This window comes from Felis catus, chromosome C1, assembly GCF_018350175.1.
Source record: "Felis catus isolate Fca126 chromosome C1, F.catus_Fca126_mat1.0, whole genome shotgun sequence".
Taxonomy (NCBI): Eukaryota; Metazoa; Chordata; class Mammalia; order Carnivora; family Felidae; genus Felis; species Felis catus.
Window position 1 is genome coordinate 73,735,001 of NC_058375.1, and position 15,000 is coordinate 73,750,000.

Genomic DNA, 15,000 nt, shown 5'->3' on the forward strand with positions numbered 1-15,000 from the left:
CGTATCTCGATTCTTGATCCACAACTGGAAAGTTTTTGGACCAGAGTTAAAAGTGAGGAAATTTTATACAGTTGTTCAAATCACTTCAGAGGAAAAATGGCGATCAACAGTTGTCCAGCCCCCCCAGTACTGGATAGTTTTAGATCTATTTTAATCTCCTTAATAAGTCCTATAGCTATGCAAGTGAGTGCATTTTGATAACTGCTGTGCCTAATTTGTAACAATTACTGTCAACCTTCAGTTAAGAGACTGTTCATTCCACACTGGCCCAGAAAAGAGTGAAATGTATGACTCGTGTGCATAATTTTATTCACATCATATTTCATACTGATTATGTATTGATGACATTGATTCATTTACTCTTTACAGCGCCACTTGCATGGATATTAAATCTTATTGACCACAGATGAATTTTAATTTCAGATTGGTGATAGATTTTTCCATCAGCTCTGATAGTATGTTTGACTTTTTCATCATTAACCCAGGCAATCACACAGCACTGAGTTATTGCATTGAAACAAAAAGTGCACACTTCACTTGGTAATTCTTTATGGATTTACAATAGGAACTTCATTAATGTCTGTTGTAAGGATCACAAAAAAAACAACATTTATCTGCAAATAGGAATTTAGCAAGCTTCAAAAGTCTCAGGAAAAAATATTAGGCTTCTTTGTCTTCTGTAATGCATTTCTTAATGCTGTGTGTGGGGAAAATGACTAATATTTGAAAACTTTTAACCATTTAAAATTATACTGCCGTATTTTAGTGCTGATCTTTATCATTTTCCCTTACTCAAATTTATGGGAGAAGTTTAAATGTATTTTCTGTTTCTTTATTAAGTAAATGTTAATACATGAGAATCTGAACACTTTTTTTTTGGCTTACTGGTATGGAAAGCTACCTAGAATACTGTTTTAAAAATAGAAGTTTAATTTCTTATTTCAAATTAACCAGTCACCATTGATGAGGCATTTCAAGCCTCTTTAAGGAGTGCCAGTCCACATAAATACTTAGATTTTTATGGTTTGAATTGTAATGAAGTGAATCTATAGGGCAGAGTTAAGAACGATGGATAAGTCACGTAAATATTTTGAGATACCCCTTTCAATTTAGAGGCAAAGCCATTTTACAGTCATACTTGAGAGCCAAAAAAAGTTAAAAAAAAAAAAAGGAAGAAAAGAAATGTGCTAGGAAGAACATGGTTGATCTCTTCCCCACCCCTTCCCATGTAAAAAGTCTAGTTTTTCTGCAGATTACATCCTAAGTTTGTTGCTGGTTTTATACCATTTCTTTCCCTGACTTAAGTAGAAAAAAATGATTGTTGCAACTAAACCAGCATGCATCGTGAGAATTCAGGGATGTGGAGACAAGATGGAAAATGTAGTGCAAAGGGCACGTAGGAAATACAAGCAAGATCTCACGGTACTGTCCTATCGGGTGCGAGGTGACGTAAATTCAGAGGTGCTAGGGAGGAAGGCTGGAGAGACACTTGGCGGACGTGTTTACAAGATATGGTATGTGTTGTGCCTTGTAGATCAGTCTTCTGTTTACCACACCTTTTGCAGGATGGGAGAGGGAAGATGTTCATTTTGGGTCACAGGATGTAGTAGGGCACCAGGAGGAACCAACTGGTACATGTTTCCTTAATGTTGGAAGCCAAATAGACAGGTGGTGGCCTTCAAAAATTAATAGCTCTTAAAAGGCATAGGGAAGTATAACTTAAGGATATGTTCTTGTCAGACATAGGTAAGAAGCTGTGTTTTGGGGATGATGTTAATTAAGAACATTTCCCTGTTGGCATAAATGTCTCACATATTCGCCCTCGGTGCTCAGCTCACCATGAGCACGGTCAATTCACAAGGCGGTTTTTGTAAATAAAGGTTTTGGGCAAGCTGAACGTGGTCCAGGGAGATATTAATGAGAGGGCAAGGGGGAAAGAGGTAATGAAAACACACTTCCTGGTGGAACATAAACTGCTTTTTGGACCTAGAGAATGCTTTAAAATTATTTTCCCAAACCCTGTGGTGTTTCTTTTCTGGAGGAGAGGAGATAGGGAGAAATGACAAACTGCTCCATTTTATTATTTTCTTCTCTCTCCTCATTCTCTATGTTTTTGGTAGGGAAAATTGGACATTAATTTTGGCCGTTTTCCTTCTATTCGCAGAACCAATTACGTTTTTAGTGCATGATGCATAATAAATATACCCAAGCATCCTCTGGCTGAAAAGTAATGAGTTGATTACTTATACACCCCTTCTTTAAAGGCAGCTAATTGTATAGAAAGTATAGGTCCCCATCAGCTGGTCCCTTTAAACTTTTATTTTCCTGAAATTTGTTGCCAGTGTCGGGGATGTGTAGTTTAAGTTGTTCTGCATCATTGGCTTTGGTATATTCTAGAAAAATGATTTTAAGCTTATAAATCTTACAGGGTCTTGACTGAAATCTCAGACCACTAGTGTTCAGGATCTACCAACATTTTACAGCCTTTACCATTTAAAGGAGGCTTGGTTATTTTCAGGAAAACATTGCCTTCTAGAGACTTCTGTAAATACAATCCAAAATTGTGGCTGATTTTTTCTCTGTCTCTCTGTCTCTCTCTCTCTCTCTCTCTCTCTCTTTTTTTTTTTTTTTTTTTTTTTGGCTAATTTTTGCCTGCTTTGGAATTCTTTCTTCCACTCAAGAGTGGTGGTTCCATCTAGAATTAGCAGTGCTTTTCAGTAAAATAAAAGCTCACGTCTCTTTAGTTGGAGGAAAATGGAGCAAGTGTTCTAGCTTACATATCACTTCGTAGTCCCCGTAGTTACATAATTGGTGTTGTGTGTGTCCATCGTAGAGGACATTTGATGCTCATTTATTAAATATGCTCGCTGGCTGCTGCTGCATCTTTGTTCTGGACAGACAAATTACCTTTCTCACACTGAGCTTCCACTCTGGGGAATTAAGCCTCCACCACTTTAATTAGCTTGGAAGTGGGGGGTTGCAGTTCCTAATAGACTTCAGGCTTTTAGTAAGTTAGGGAAAGGGTGAAACAAGAACTTCCTGGGAAGCTCGAAATGTCATTTAAAAACCATAAAAACCTAATATATATTATTTCATTTTGGTAATTGCAAACAGATTGTATTTGACGACCGTGTGGATTATCATTTCTAACTTAGACGTTAAAGTTAGACTTCCATTGAACTATGTTTTTTAATTGAGCATAAGTCATTAACACATTACATGTTTGATTCGTGTATTTACGATATTTATGTAATATTAAGTGACATAGATAGGAAATACCAAGGGAGAAGTAGTATCTGAATATTTGTATGGTATGTGCATATGTGTGTGTGTGTGTGTGTGTGTGTGTGTGTATACATATGTAGATATATATATATACCTAACCTATATCTGTATCTGTCTGTATACATAGATATATATACCCACGTGTACAAACACATACCTTTAGGTTGAGAAGGACATGGGTGAATAGACATCATATGAGGATATCAGAATAATAATTACCAGTGTTTGTTTAGCTTTTATTATGTGCCAGGCACTGTTGAAAGTGTCCCATACGTATGATGTAATCCTTGTAACAGCCTTATTATCCCCACTTTAACCACGAGGAAACTGAGGCACAAAGTAACCTTGCCAAAGGTCCTGCGGTTGAGCACATTAGCCCAAAACTTCCTTGGGGAGGACTGGGCTCCGAAGGTGCATTTAAGAGACTATTACTGAGGCAAGATGTTGCAGTTCACTCTTTTCAGAAAGAAAGTTGCTTTTAAGAGGGTTAAGCAATTCATTGTAGAACTTTATACCAGAAACTTTCCGAAAGTCCATTTATTGTCTCATTTTCTCTGCTAGTGAAACTGCAGAAAACGTTATGCTTTAGCTCTTCACTGCCGGAGTAAGTAGCGTAGAAAGCCTCCATCAAGTCACAGTTGGAAAGTAATCTAATAAAAGAAGATTAGTGAATGTAGAGAAGACAAAAGCAGTCATGTTTGAGTTTAATATCTCAAATTTAGCATTTTAGCTAAGATGCCCGTTTTTATTTCTTGCAGGTCTGCTAAAAGGTCAGAGTAATGCAGAATGCGTGCCTTCATCTCAGACTTTGTTCATCACAGGTGGATCCCATGTGTCTTCAGTAGACAGGTCACCTTTGTAGCTAGCACCAGTGCCAGCTCCATGCCATTGCACCTTCTTTAGTCTTGACTGCCCTTCCCGCATTTATTGGTGTATTAAAATGACTGAATATGAACATTAAGGACTCCATGAACCTGGGCTAATGGGGAGACTGTAGAGAAAATGAAAAAAGATCCACCGGAGGACATCTTTGGGGGGGGAGGGAGCTTGGGAGGAGGGAAATGACTAATGAAGCTAATTAAAAGAAGCATTCAAATCTGCTTTCTACCCTCATTAACAATTAGCAGGGCACTGGCCAGAGTTTGTACCCTGTGTTTTACCTTAACAACATTCTATTTGCTCTTTGTATATTTAAGTGTTGTAAGGAAATGTGTTTCAATCAAAACTGAACATGAGATAAAGGAAAGAGATGTGGCTTTTGTGATATTCTATCACAAACACTTTTATTGTATCTCTGTAAAATACAATGTATGTATGCATGTAAGTGTTCTTGTCCTAATGTTGCTACTTCCATGGCAAAGAAAAGAAAAAAAGAATGAAAAAAAAAAAAAAAGAAAAAAATTGGAAAAAAAATCAGGCTCATAGCAGCTACTGTGTAGAAATTTCCCCCTACTTCTAATTTGCTGAATGAAGAAAAAAATCTTTTATTTGTGATATTTTCAGAGACATTTGCTCTAGTATGGTGTATTTAAATAATAAAAACTTAAAAGAAAAAATATTCGATGGAGTTTGGATTTAAACACTGCTTTTTCTCTTCGTTGTATTTTGGAAAAATTTAGTAGTTTTTGTTTGTTTGTTTGATACCAACTTCACTCTAAATCTTAAGGGTCAAGGGAGGTGTGGTGTGTGTGTGTATTTAGCTCTGGGCCAATAAGGTTTTTTTCAAATTACTTAACCATGCCATTTTTGGCAGGGCTACAAAGCAATGTTTCTAACGGAGTCCTTTTTATAAGTTCAGAATATTCTGGTAACTTAAGCACTTCATTACACTTCTATATCACAGTGAATCTTTTGTGTTTATATATAAATATTTGTTTGATTCTTCAGCTATTCCGTTGATTCATTTTTCTCAATAGGAAAGCCTTGGGTATTGGCGAAAAGCATGCTAAAGAATGTGGCGTAACCGTCTTGTTCTCTTAACCAAGTTTATAGCTTTTGAAGGAAATAGCATTTCTAAGCCATACCTGTACGCATTTTGAAGTTTCCTTAGTTGTTAGGGACCCAGAGCTCTTTGACAGCCGACTTCAGTGGGTGGAGCCACCATTTCCTGGTGAGCTTTTAGACTCCTGTGGTCTGCTGTATGATTTGTTTATTTTGTTTTGCTCTTACGCTCCTCGCTCTGCCTTTCCATATGTTTGGGGTAGGATTTCGACTTCACTTAGTAGTAATCTTGAGATATTTAGTTGCCAGTTCTGGGCAGCAGACCCAGCACCCCAGTGGCGCCCTGTGGAAAGCGTGCATAGGCCAAGGACTTGGCGGCCCATGGTCAGTGTTAGGAAGGACCAAAGAGGCTGCTGTGCCAGGTTTGCGAGCAGATCTCCGGTACAGTTTGTATCACAGGTTCATAAAAAAACCAGGTGTGTTTATAATGCTACTTGAAATATTCTTTCTAAAAATGGCATTTGTTTTATTTTCTCTTGTTCCCGAAAAGCTCCCAACGTAGACCTCTCAGAACAGGTTACATAGAGAGGTCCAGTTCAGTACATTTCAACCAGCAGTCTGTTTCCCTTTGGGATCTTCTGCTTTCAAAGACTGCAGGCCAGGAGGAAAAATCAGTTGCTCCAACTGCAAAGCTCCTGTGAACCTCCTGTAGGAGAATTTAAAGGTAGAGAGTTAAAGTGAATAGTTCTATTAGAGCTTTATGAAAAGAAAATGCAAGAAAAAAAATGAACAAAATCACAGACGTAACAGTATCTGTTTGAGGTAAATCCTGGGGGAATTTCTAGGGACTAGTTCTGGTTCTTACATTCTGCCCCCCCCCCCCCCTTTAAGCTGCTTTAAAGGAATGTGGACTCTTCAGCATAGAAAGGGGGAGTGTTAATAAGAATACCAGCATCCCCTCTATTCTTTTTGGCGTAAGCACTCATGTCCCATATAGTGCAGAAATTCAAAGGGGATAGTTAATAACTTTTAGTAAGTAATACAGTGTGGCATTTGGTGATGTGGAGGGCTCAGGTCATTAAAGACTTTAAATGAACTATTATATGGCTGGTTCCTCAAGCACTGCTGCATATTTAATAACGAGCTTCTAAAAGCATTTCTTAAGTTGCAGACCTATAAGATTACAAATGTCACTCATGTTAGTATAATCCACATGCAAGTGATGAAGCCTTCTCTTTGATGTGCTAAATTGGAGAAGGACTAATGGAGCTATGAATATACAATAGAACATATTTAAGTAGTAGTCTTGCTTTAGGTAAAACACTTTCTTGAAACCAGAGGCATTTCAAACAATAAAACCCGGCTCTAATGGGGATGCTCTGTGTGGATAGAAAGCTCCTAAAAACACTCAGGTTTATTCTGATGTGAGCGGTGATTGTGTTCCTCCCCCAACCCCAACATGGCTTAGAAGAAAAAAAAAAAAATCCACGAGTTTGTTCACCTTTCATCCATTGCATTTGCGATGTTAGTGAGATGTGCTCCATTCTTTTGAAAGGACTTATTTAATATTAACCACATCATAGAGCAAGATGGCCCCCAATCCCTACAAGCAAGTGCAATTAAATAAAAGCAAATGTTACTGAGCCCTGCTGAACTCCTGATTAAAAAAAAATGTTTATGATACATATAAATGTCTCAATCATGCAAATTGTCACTCTTGCTAATGAAACAATTTTGTAAAAAGATTGTCCTCTGAAAGGGTTTAATGTTTTTTTTATTTTTTTTATTATTGTTTTTTTTTATGTATATATTTTTAACCTATCTGTCTAGTTAGATTTACACACCCCGAAAGGCAGGAGAGCCCGGATGAAGCTTTTCTAAACCAAATCGTTTGCCACAAGGAACTATTTCCAGCTCTTCGTGATTTATTAGGAAATAGTTTAACATGGACTGTAGTGTCTTATAAAATATAAAATGAGAAAACTGTCACACCAAAATGAAGCCTGTGAAATTGTCATCCTCTTATTAACTGTATTTAAGTTCTTTCTTTTGCTCTTATTAACAGATATTTGGAACAACTAATCATCTAGAATGAAGCTCTTAAATTAAATGGCTTTAAATGTCAATAGAGTAAGATTCTAATGTGTACTACTATTTATATAAAATATTTTCTTAGGGCCAATAAATTATACAACAGTGAGTCCAAGAGCTATATATCAAGGCACTAATAAAGAGTTTCCCTGTAACCTAAATAGTTGTATTTAAAGAGAGAAGAGGTTGTCCAAAGACTCCTTCACCTGTGAATTATCTCCTGGGTGCTAGTGCACCTATGACTCTCTTTGAGAGACTGTTGGAAACACAGAGCCTTTGCAAGTTGATGTTAGTTGTCACTTTGTTACTAAGGCTCACCTATTGTCAGTCCAGCCAAGTCACAGAAATGCTTATTGCAGTTAAATAGCAATTTGTTTCCATGAAACTGCAATTAAAGTATTACTGAGCAGCCATTTTAGATTGGCAATGCTCTGAACGCATGTTAAACAGCCAGCAACTCCCACTTGGAGAGTCTGAGCCCGGACTAGCAGCAAAGTGTAACACATTCACCCATGTTGGGTATCTAGTTAAGAGGCATTTGTAGCCCTCTGCTCCCATCGTGAACATGCTGAGAGCAATGACAAGTCAGGGCTGATTTTTGGAAGGTGAACTTGCAACTTACCTCAAGTGAATACTATTTCCAGTTGTACAAGAAGTGCTTTATGCTAGTAGATATGTGCATGTTTCCTAGAGGGAATGTTTTGCGAGTTCAGATTGATTCTGCTGAGAATGGACTGTAACTCGGAGGCCTCGAGCCAATAATGTACTACAGGTCCTGACATGTTACAGCTGTGTAAACAGGGCCATTCTATCTCCTAAATCACAACTAATAAAGCAGAGGATGAAAATCAATTGATTCTGTTATAAGTTCTTTGAATGACACTAGAAAGTTGTTTAATGACTGTGTTAGAATGGGCAAGCCTGAGTTTAGCCACCAAAATACCTATTTTAGTCGTCTCTCTCCCCTCAGAAACAGGGGCAAGACAGCCTTTCCCAGGTGTTAGCATCCCCACCACCAGATCGAAACCTGCCGGGGAAAGGAAAGCCTCTGAACCAAATTCTTCCAGCTGATCCAAAGTTCAGGATTTGTTGAGTAAAAAAGGTGAAGTGCAAAAGGTTTTATGGAAAATGCGAAACATTGATGTAAGATCCTGAGAGAGGAAAGATATCAGAGGTGGTGTTTTAAAATGCAATTAGCACTGAATTCTAACCAGCTTGGGAACAATCATTAGTTCCCGAGAACAGGAGGCATCTCACCTTCCTCGGGCCTAGAAAGATCCCCCTACCTTGAATCAAAAGGTTTGCGTCCTCAACTTTTTCAAAAATAATTTTCATATGCAGTGCATCTACTCGTAGGCTTTCACCTGTGTTGTTTGAGCTGTGATTTTATTTTTTTAAGAGGAAAACAGTTTCTTCCTAAATTAATTTTTCATTTGCGTTGAACTGAATGCTTTTAGGAACTGAAAAGAGAAAATCCGAAGACAGACTGACTTTACAAATGAAGATTAATTATGAAAGCTGGAGAGGAAATTGCTTGCTCGGGCTGTAATTGTGTACCTTTTTCTTTATTTAAGTAAGGTTAGGTAGCGATGGGTGTGTCTTAAATACCGCATATCCCTCTAAGGCCTGGGATAGATTTTTGTCATCAATCATGGGACTTCTGCTTTCCATAAACCTTACATCTTTAAATAGAATGTATAATATAATAACTTCATCTTGGAGTTGTGTAGTGCTTTGTAAATGTATTTACACGTTCACATGTACGATTAACAAGTTCTTACACACGTCATCTCAGTCCTTACAGTAATCTTGATGATTATGGCCTCGTTTTTACAGATGGGGTCGTGAAGTTTCAGGGAGGTGACTTTGTAAGCAGGGCCAGGACGAGAGTGAAGTGAATGCACTCTTTGGTGCAAAATTTAAGGGAGTGCCAGAAAATCAGTAATCAGGATAATGTTATAGTGCAACATTTTGTAAATATAAAATTAATGCAAAAACATCTATGGTGAACAAATAAAGGCAGGATCGGTATTCCCTTTCCTTATGCCTCAGACTCCAATATGGCTGAGCACTATCATTAAGGCCCAAAGTTGCCAGAGCTGCTGTTTGACCACTGGTACCATTTGGTACAATTTCTTTATAAATTGTTAGGCTGCAACAATGATGCAGATTATTCTATGAGCCGTAACTAGGTTTCTGTCCTCCCTTAAAAAACTGAGGTATCTATCGCATTTTATCTGTATCCAACCTGGAATGCCAACTCGTTTAGATTGCCTACATTTTTTAGCCTCACTCTAAAAGAAATTTCAGTTTTGACAAATCTCAACTACTTCACGATGAGTAATTAAGTATCATTGGTAACAACTCTGCCTACAAGTTGTTGCTGAGGAAAAAGAGCAAGGCTTTAGCAATCACATTAGTCTGGAAAGCAAAATGGATGACTCTATCTAACTATGTCCTATACAGATTTGTAAATGTTTAAAATGTTTGGATGAACTATGTCTTAAGCCTGCAGATGATATTTGTGGCAAATAACAGGTCAACGGGTTCAGTTCTATCAAAGTAACGCATACTTCTGTAAGTATAAAAGAGGTAATATACACACACAACAATTTTTATAGAAAATTTTTACACGTTCTAGCATGATGTGCAAAGCAGATAGCTATATCGTGAGAACTGCTATTCATATGTGTTGTTTTAAGATGGAAGAGCACTGAAGTATTCAAATGGAACAGATTATACCTTTAATTACATCCAAATACGATTCTGAGCTGAGTTTTAAAATTTTGTTGGCGGTACTATCTTCCCATTAATTGCTAGGATCCAAAAAGATATCAAAATTTGTAAATAAATTACTATCACACACCATTAAATCCAAGCTGCCTTCATTACAAAGAGAAAAAATAGCTAAGGAAAAATTTCTGCTCAATTTAATGAAATAAAAAATTCTACTCAAGATAATAAAGTTATTTTGATGTTAATCTAATGGCTAAGCAAAAAAAAGACTTTTTTTTTTTTTTTTTTTTTTGGCTCAGGTTCCTGACTAGTGCATTTTGGTGCCAAAGTACCTGTTCTCAAAGCCCATAGTGTCTATATGTTATTTCATAGAGTATCTTAGCCCAGTGACTCTGCAGGCTTTCTTTTAATCTTTTATTCTGCTGTGTGCAAAATGAGACTTAGGTTAGCCAATATATGTTTTTTTCCAGTCTGAAGACTAAATTACCCTTCTCATTGGACATGGATGAATATACATACATCCTGTAAGGACCTGAGAAATATGCGCAGACCAGCACACAATAGATTCGAAACTACAGAATATTGATTGCAAAGAACAAGATACTATGTATTTGTTATGTGTATGTTATGACCCACGCTCATAAAATCACTACATTGAGTCTGGTAACGTCACCGAGGCATAGGCAGGATTTGCAACACATAGCGAGGCTGCAAGACCCATGCACTCAATCGCGTCGGTACGCTACTGTCTATCGTAAGACTGAAAACCACCATAGGTACATTCCAGGTTTTCAGCAAGTGCCTTCCATACCCAGAGATTCATAACCAGTGCAAGCAGTAGCCTGCATGGTGTTTATCAGATAGGTTTTTTTTGTTGGTGTTGTTTCCTTTTGTTGTTGGCAGGAAGTGGGCATAGATGTTTATAGAATTTATAGTAGATAAAGTATTTTCTCAAATTCTAGGCTATGGGGAAATTTCTATCACGAGAAAAAGGGAGTAGGGAGAATGGAAAGAATACTTGCTTACATAAATCGCTCTTCAAGGGAGGATCAAGAGGCTGGAGTATCTGGCTGCAGATTGGGAAGAAGGCTGAGTGGGCTCCCCAAACACCCTCACCACCCCATTTATATGGTTTGTTTGTCTTATTTCACCACCACCACCACCGAGAACCTCTTCCCTACACATACAGGATGCTGTTACTGTGCGTGGTGAAACTCAAGCTATGTTTTTGTGTACTGCGGGCCTGGGCAAGGCTGTGACATCAGGAGGTTTCAGACATTAGCAGCGTTGGCAGTTTTTAAGTTGATGCGATACAGCATTTGGTGACACTTCACAGGTGTGTCAGGGAGAGCTGAGGTGAAATGAAAATCGCAACAGAATGAAAGCAGACTCCAATGTTCTTGATGAAGTTTGGGGTACCACTGTGGCGAGAAACATTGCCTCTGGTTTGTTAAAGCGACAGCCCGTGGAAACCTAATCCTTCCCTTGTCTGAGTGAAGTGGAACAGTGGGGCCTGGAAGAGATGGAGGGGGCAGGTTTGAGTTTTTTGATTTGTTACTGAGTGAATCAGGCAGATAAACAGGCTTGATTTTCAAAGGACAGGCAATCCTAAATGGATTTCTGACACTGAGGCTTTTAGCTAGGTCTTTCTTCCTGGGGATGGGTGTAATTCACCGACTCCATCAGTTACCTCATGCTGTAAGCAATTTATTTATTTCTTTATTTTTTTTACCCTCTTTAAGTAGTAAAATGTGTTTTAGAATTTTTTTTTTTTTTAAGTGGGGGAAAGATTCTGGCTGGCTTTGTTACTCTTGAAAGCCAGACAGTCTTTGCTATAAGCCAAGCAAAGGTGTAACTGTAGTATTTTTCTCCCTAAGTTGTACTTTATATATTTTTTTTTTTTAGCCCAGAATTTGATTTCCAACAGGCCCACCAAAGGATTCTGCCTCTGGAATCCTCTTGTTTTGCATGCAGATGGCATGTTAATGAACTCATTACTGTACATTTTATCCAGCTCTGGACAGATTTGTGACATTATTTTTCAAAACAAAACGGGGTTAGGCAGTTGGTTGGTTGGGTTTGATGAGAATTGGGTGACTAAGTTAAAAAAATATTTCCCCAAACACTACCAACCTGCTCAGGGTTGCTGCTAAACATTCTACGAAACTATCCCTATTCCCTTCAACTCCCTCCAAAATAGGTTCTTTGATTTTTCCACATTCCTAGAGACTTATATAGAACTGTGTACCTTCCAGAAGGTGTGTGGTCCAATTCCATTCTAAAACTAGGTAATTCTGGGCTTTCTTTTTGATTCCTTGGGTATCTGCGGGCACCTTGTGTATCTCTTTTAGCTTTGGTTCCTGCATCAGCCAAGGGGAGGCAATACTCACTGTTGTCTTAAGGGGAACGCTGTGAAAATTAATGATGGGATATTTACCTTGTGTTCTGTGCTTTGTGATTTTTAGGGTGAAGGGACTCATGCCTTTTATCTTAAAGCATGTAATAAATAACATCTTATTGATGCTTATTGTGAAATAAGCATCAAACTGGAAATCAGGAAATACTTGGAATTTAATTTCAGTCCTGAAGGGAAGTCAAAGGGAACCTAGGATTACATTTGTCTTTCCAATCAAATATTAGCCATGGGCCTGTCATTTAATCTTAGTACCTCGTTTTGTCGATCTGTTAAATAGGAATTTACTAATAACAGCTATATTTGCCAGTGCCTTAGATAAGTCATTTGAAGGCAAAAGTGCTTTATGTTCTAGGGATGGCAATCTTTTGGCTTGTAAACCCTGAAACAATGGAAAATGTAGTCACCTCTCCAATTTAAGGGTTAATTATACTTTGAAAACTATTACAGCTAACTCTTGCCCATCTTCTCGAATGAAGGGGAATAATAATGTAGATTAATTCAGAACAATGGATTACACTCAAATAATTTATTTTTGGTTTAGAATATAATATGTAATTATCTTATTTGTTAAAAAGGTATTTTTTGAGCAGTTTTAGGTTCACAGAAAAATTGAGAGGAAGGTACAGAGATTCCCCCATATCCCCACACGTGTACAGCCTCCTCCATTATCAACATCCCCCACCAGAGTGGTACATTTGTTACAGCTGATGAGCCTGCATTGACACATCATAATCACCCAGAGTCCATAGTTTACATTATGGTTCACTCTTGCTGTTGTACAGTCTACGAGTTTGGACAAATGTATAATGACATGCATTCATCATTATTTTCACCACCCTAAAAATCCTCTGTGCTCTGCCTGTTCATCCCTCCCTTACCCCACAAACCCCGGCAACCACTGATCTTTTTATTGTCTCCATGGTTTTGCCTTTTCCAGAACGTCAGGTAGTTGGAATGGTATAGTATGTAGCCTTTTCAGATTGGTTCTTTCCTTAGTAATATACATTTAAAGTTCCTCTACATGCTTTTATGGCTCGGTAGCTCTTTTCCTCTTAGCAGTGAATAATATTCCATTGTCTGGATGGACCACCGTTTATTTATCCATTCACCTACTGAAGGACATCTTGGTTGCTTCCAAGTTTCAGCAATTATGAATAAAGCCTCTATAATTATCTGTGTGCGGGTTTCTGTGTGGATATAAGTTTTCAATTATGTAATTTTTGGAAGCAAGGTAATAATGCTTTTGTTAGGCAAACGTTACACAACATTTGGAATTCCATAAACTCGGACCAAATGGTGGTGGAAGGTAGCTCAGGAAAGAAATGAACATCTATTAATTCTATATGGGCCATGAATTTCTTTTATAAGCCATCCCCAGCATACAACTTGAGGAAGCTGTTACTACTCCTACATTTGCAGTTGTGGGAGCAGGGACTTGGAGAAGTAAAAGAACGTGTTCAAGGTCATATAGCAAGGTATTAGGAAAACTGAACCTGACCCCAGAGCCTTATCAACAGGCTCTCCTGGCCTCTTGTAGGGGAAAGCATAGTAGGATTAAAGCTTTACCACAGCTAATCCCCTGCCTGGCAAGTCTACTATCAGATAATGGAGTTGACACTGTACATTTAAAACCATAGCAAACTTGTAGATGTTAAAAATGCTTGATCGCCTTTGGAAGAAGACACTGATCTAGGTGTCATTATTTACATATGAAAGTAGTTGTAGTGCCCTCCTGACCATACACTTTCCTTCAAAAGGGTACTAACCTTTACTTCCCATTTCGTAGCTCTTTGAGGAAGGAGAAGAAATTATCATTTGCTACTTGTCTGGTAATTCATTGAGGAGTAACTATTATTGAGCTCAGCCTTTACATGCAATAACGCGTTTATTTCTCATAAGAATCCTGTAAAATCAATTTTACGAATCCATTTTGCCCATATGGAAACAGACGAAAAAAGGTTGGGGAACTTGCCCTGAACGGTTAGTAGCTGGTCCAGCTGACAGTTGAACCCAGGTGTGCCTGACATATGCTGTTACCTGCCAGGTGCTGGACCTCACTTAACTTTTGTGACAGCCCCATCAATGGCATTATTGTCATATTACAGACAAGGAAGTGGAGCTTCTGAGACTTTGCATGATGTTCATGATGTGCCGTGACCCAGAACGGCACCACCTCTGCAACGCAGCTCAACTCTGTTGAACCTCGGTCGCTCATTTGTAGGATGAACGGGGGAGAAATGCCGAACGCTTGGACTGTTTGCGTCCTCCGTCTTAGAGGTCTTTAGAAGCACTTTAAAATTCTTTTCTTCACTATCTAGAAATTTATCAAATCTCATTAGCTCCTGTTAAAATAATGTGAGTTGAGTTCCGGGTTGGTTAGCATATTTTTTCTTTACATTTTCTAAAAATGGCCACGATTGTGAGTCACTCTCATTTATCAAAGGAGGCTCACTATATCTGTAGCATTTATTTTTTTCCATTTTCTATGAGGCAAACCTTGGCTGGAACATATTTTAATTTCATTTGACCCA

The 15,000-nt window shown here is 38.1% G+C and overlaps 1 protein-coding gene across 5 annotated transcripts in view; it reads left to right on the forward strand.

Moving 5' to 3' along the window:
- The window catches only part of LMO4 (LIM domain only 4), a 52,206-nt gene that overhangs the window by 11,848 nt on the left and 25,358 nt on the right, over positions 1–15,000 (forward strand). Inside the window, exon 4 of one of the 5 annotated variants that reach the window (XM_019837382.3) lies at positions 4,044–4,843. The exons of the other annotated variants lie outside the window; for them this stretch is intronic. Coding sequence (XP_019692941.1) covers positions 4,044–4,052 — 9 coding nt within the window. The 3' untranslated portion in view covers positions 4,053–4,843. Of the gene's footprint in view, positions 1–4,043; positions 4,844–15,000 lie in introns of those variants that run through there. 5 annotated transcript variants of the gene reach the window in all.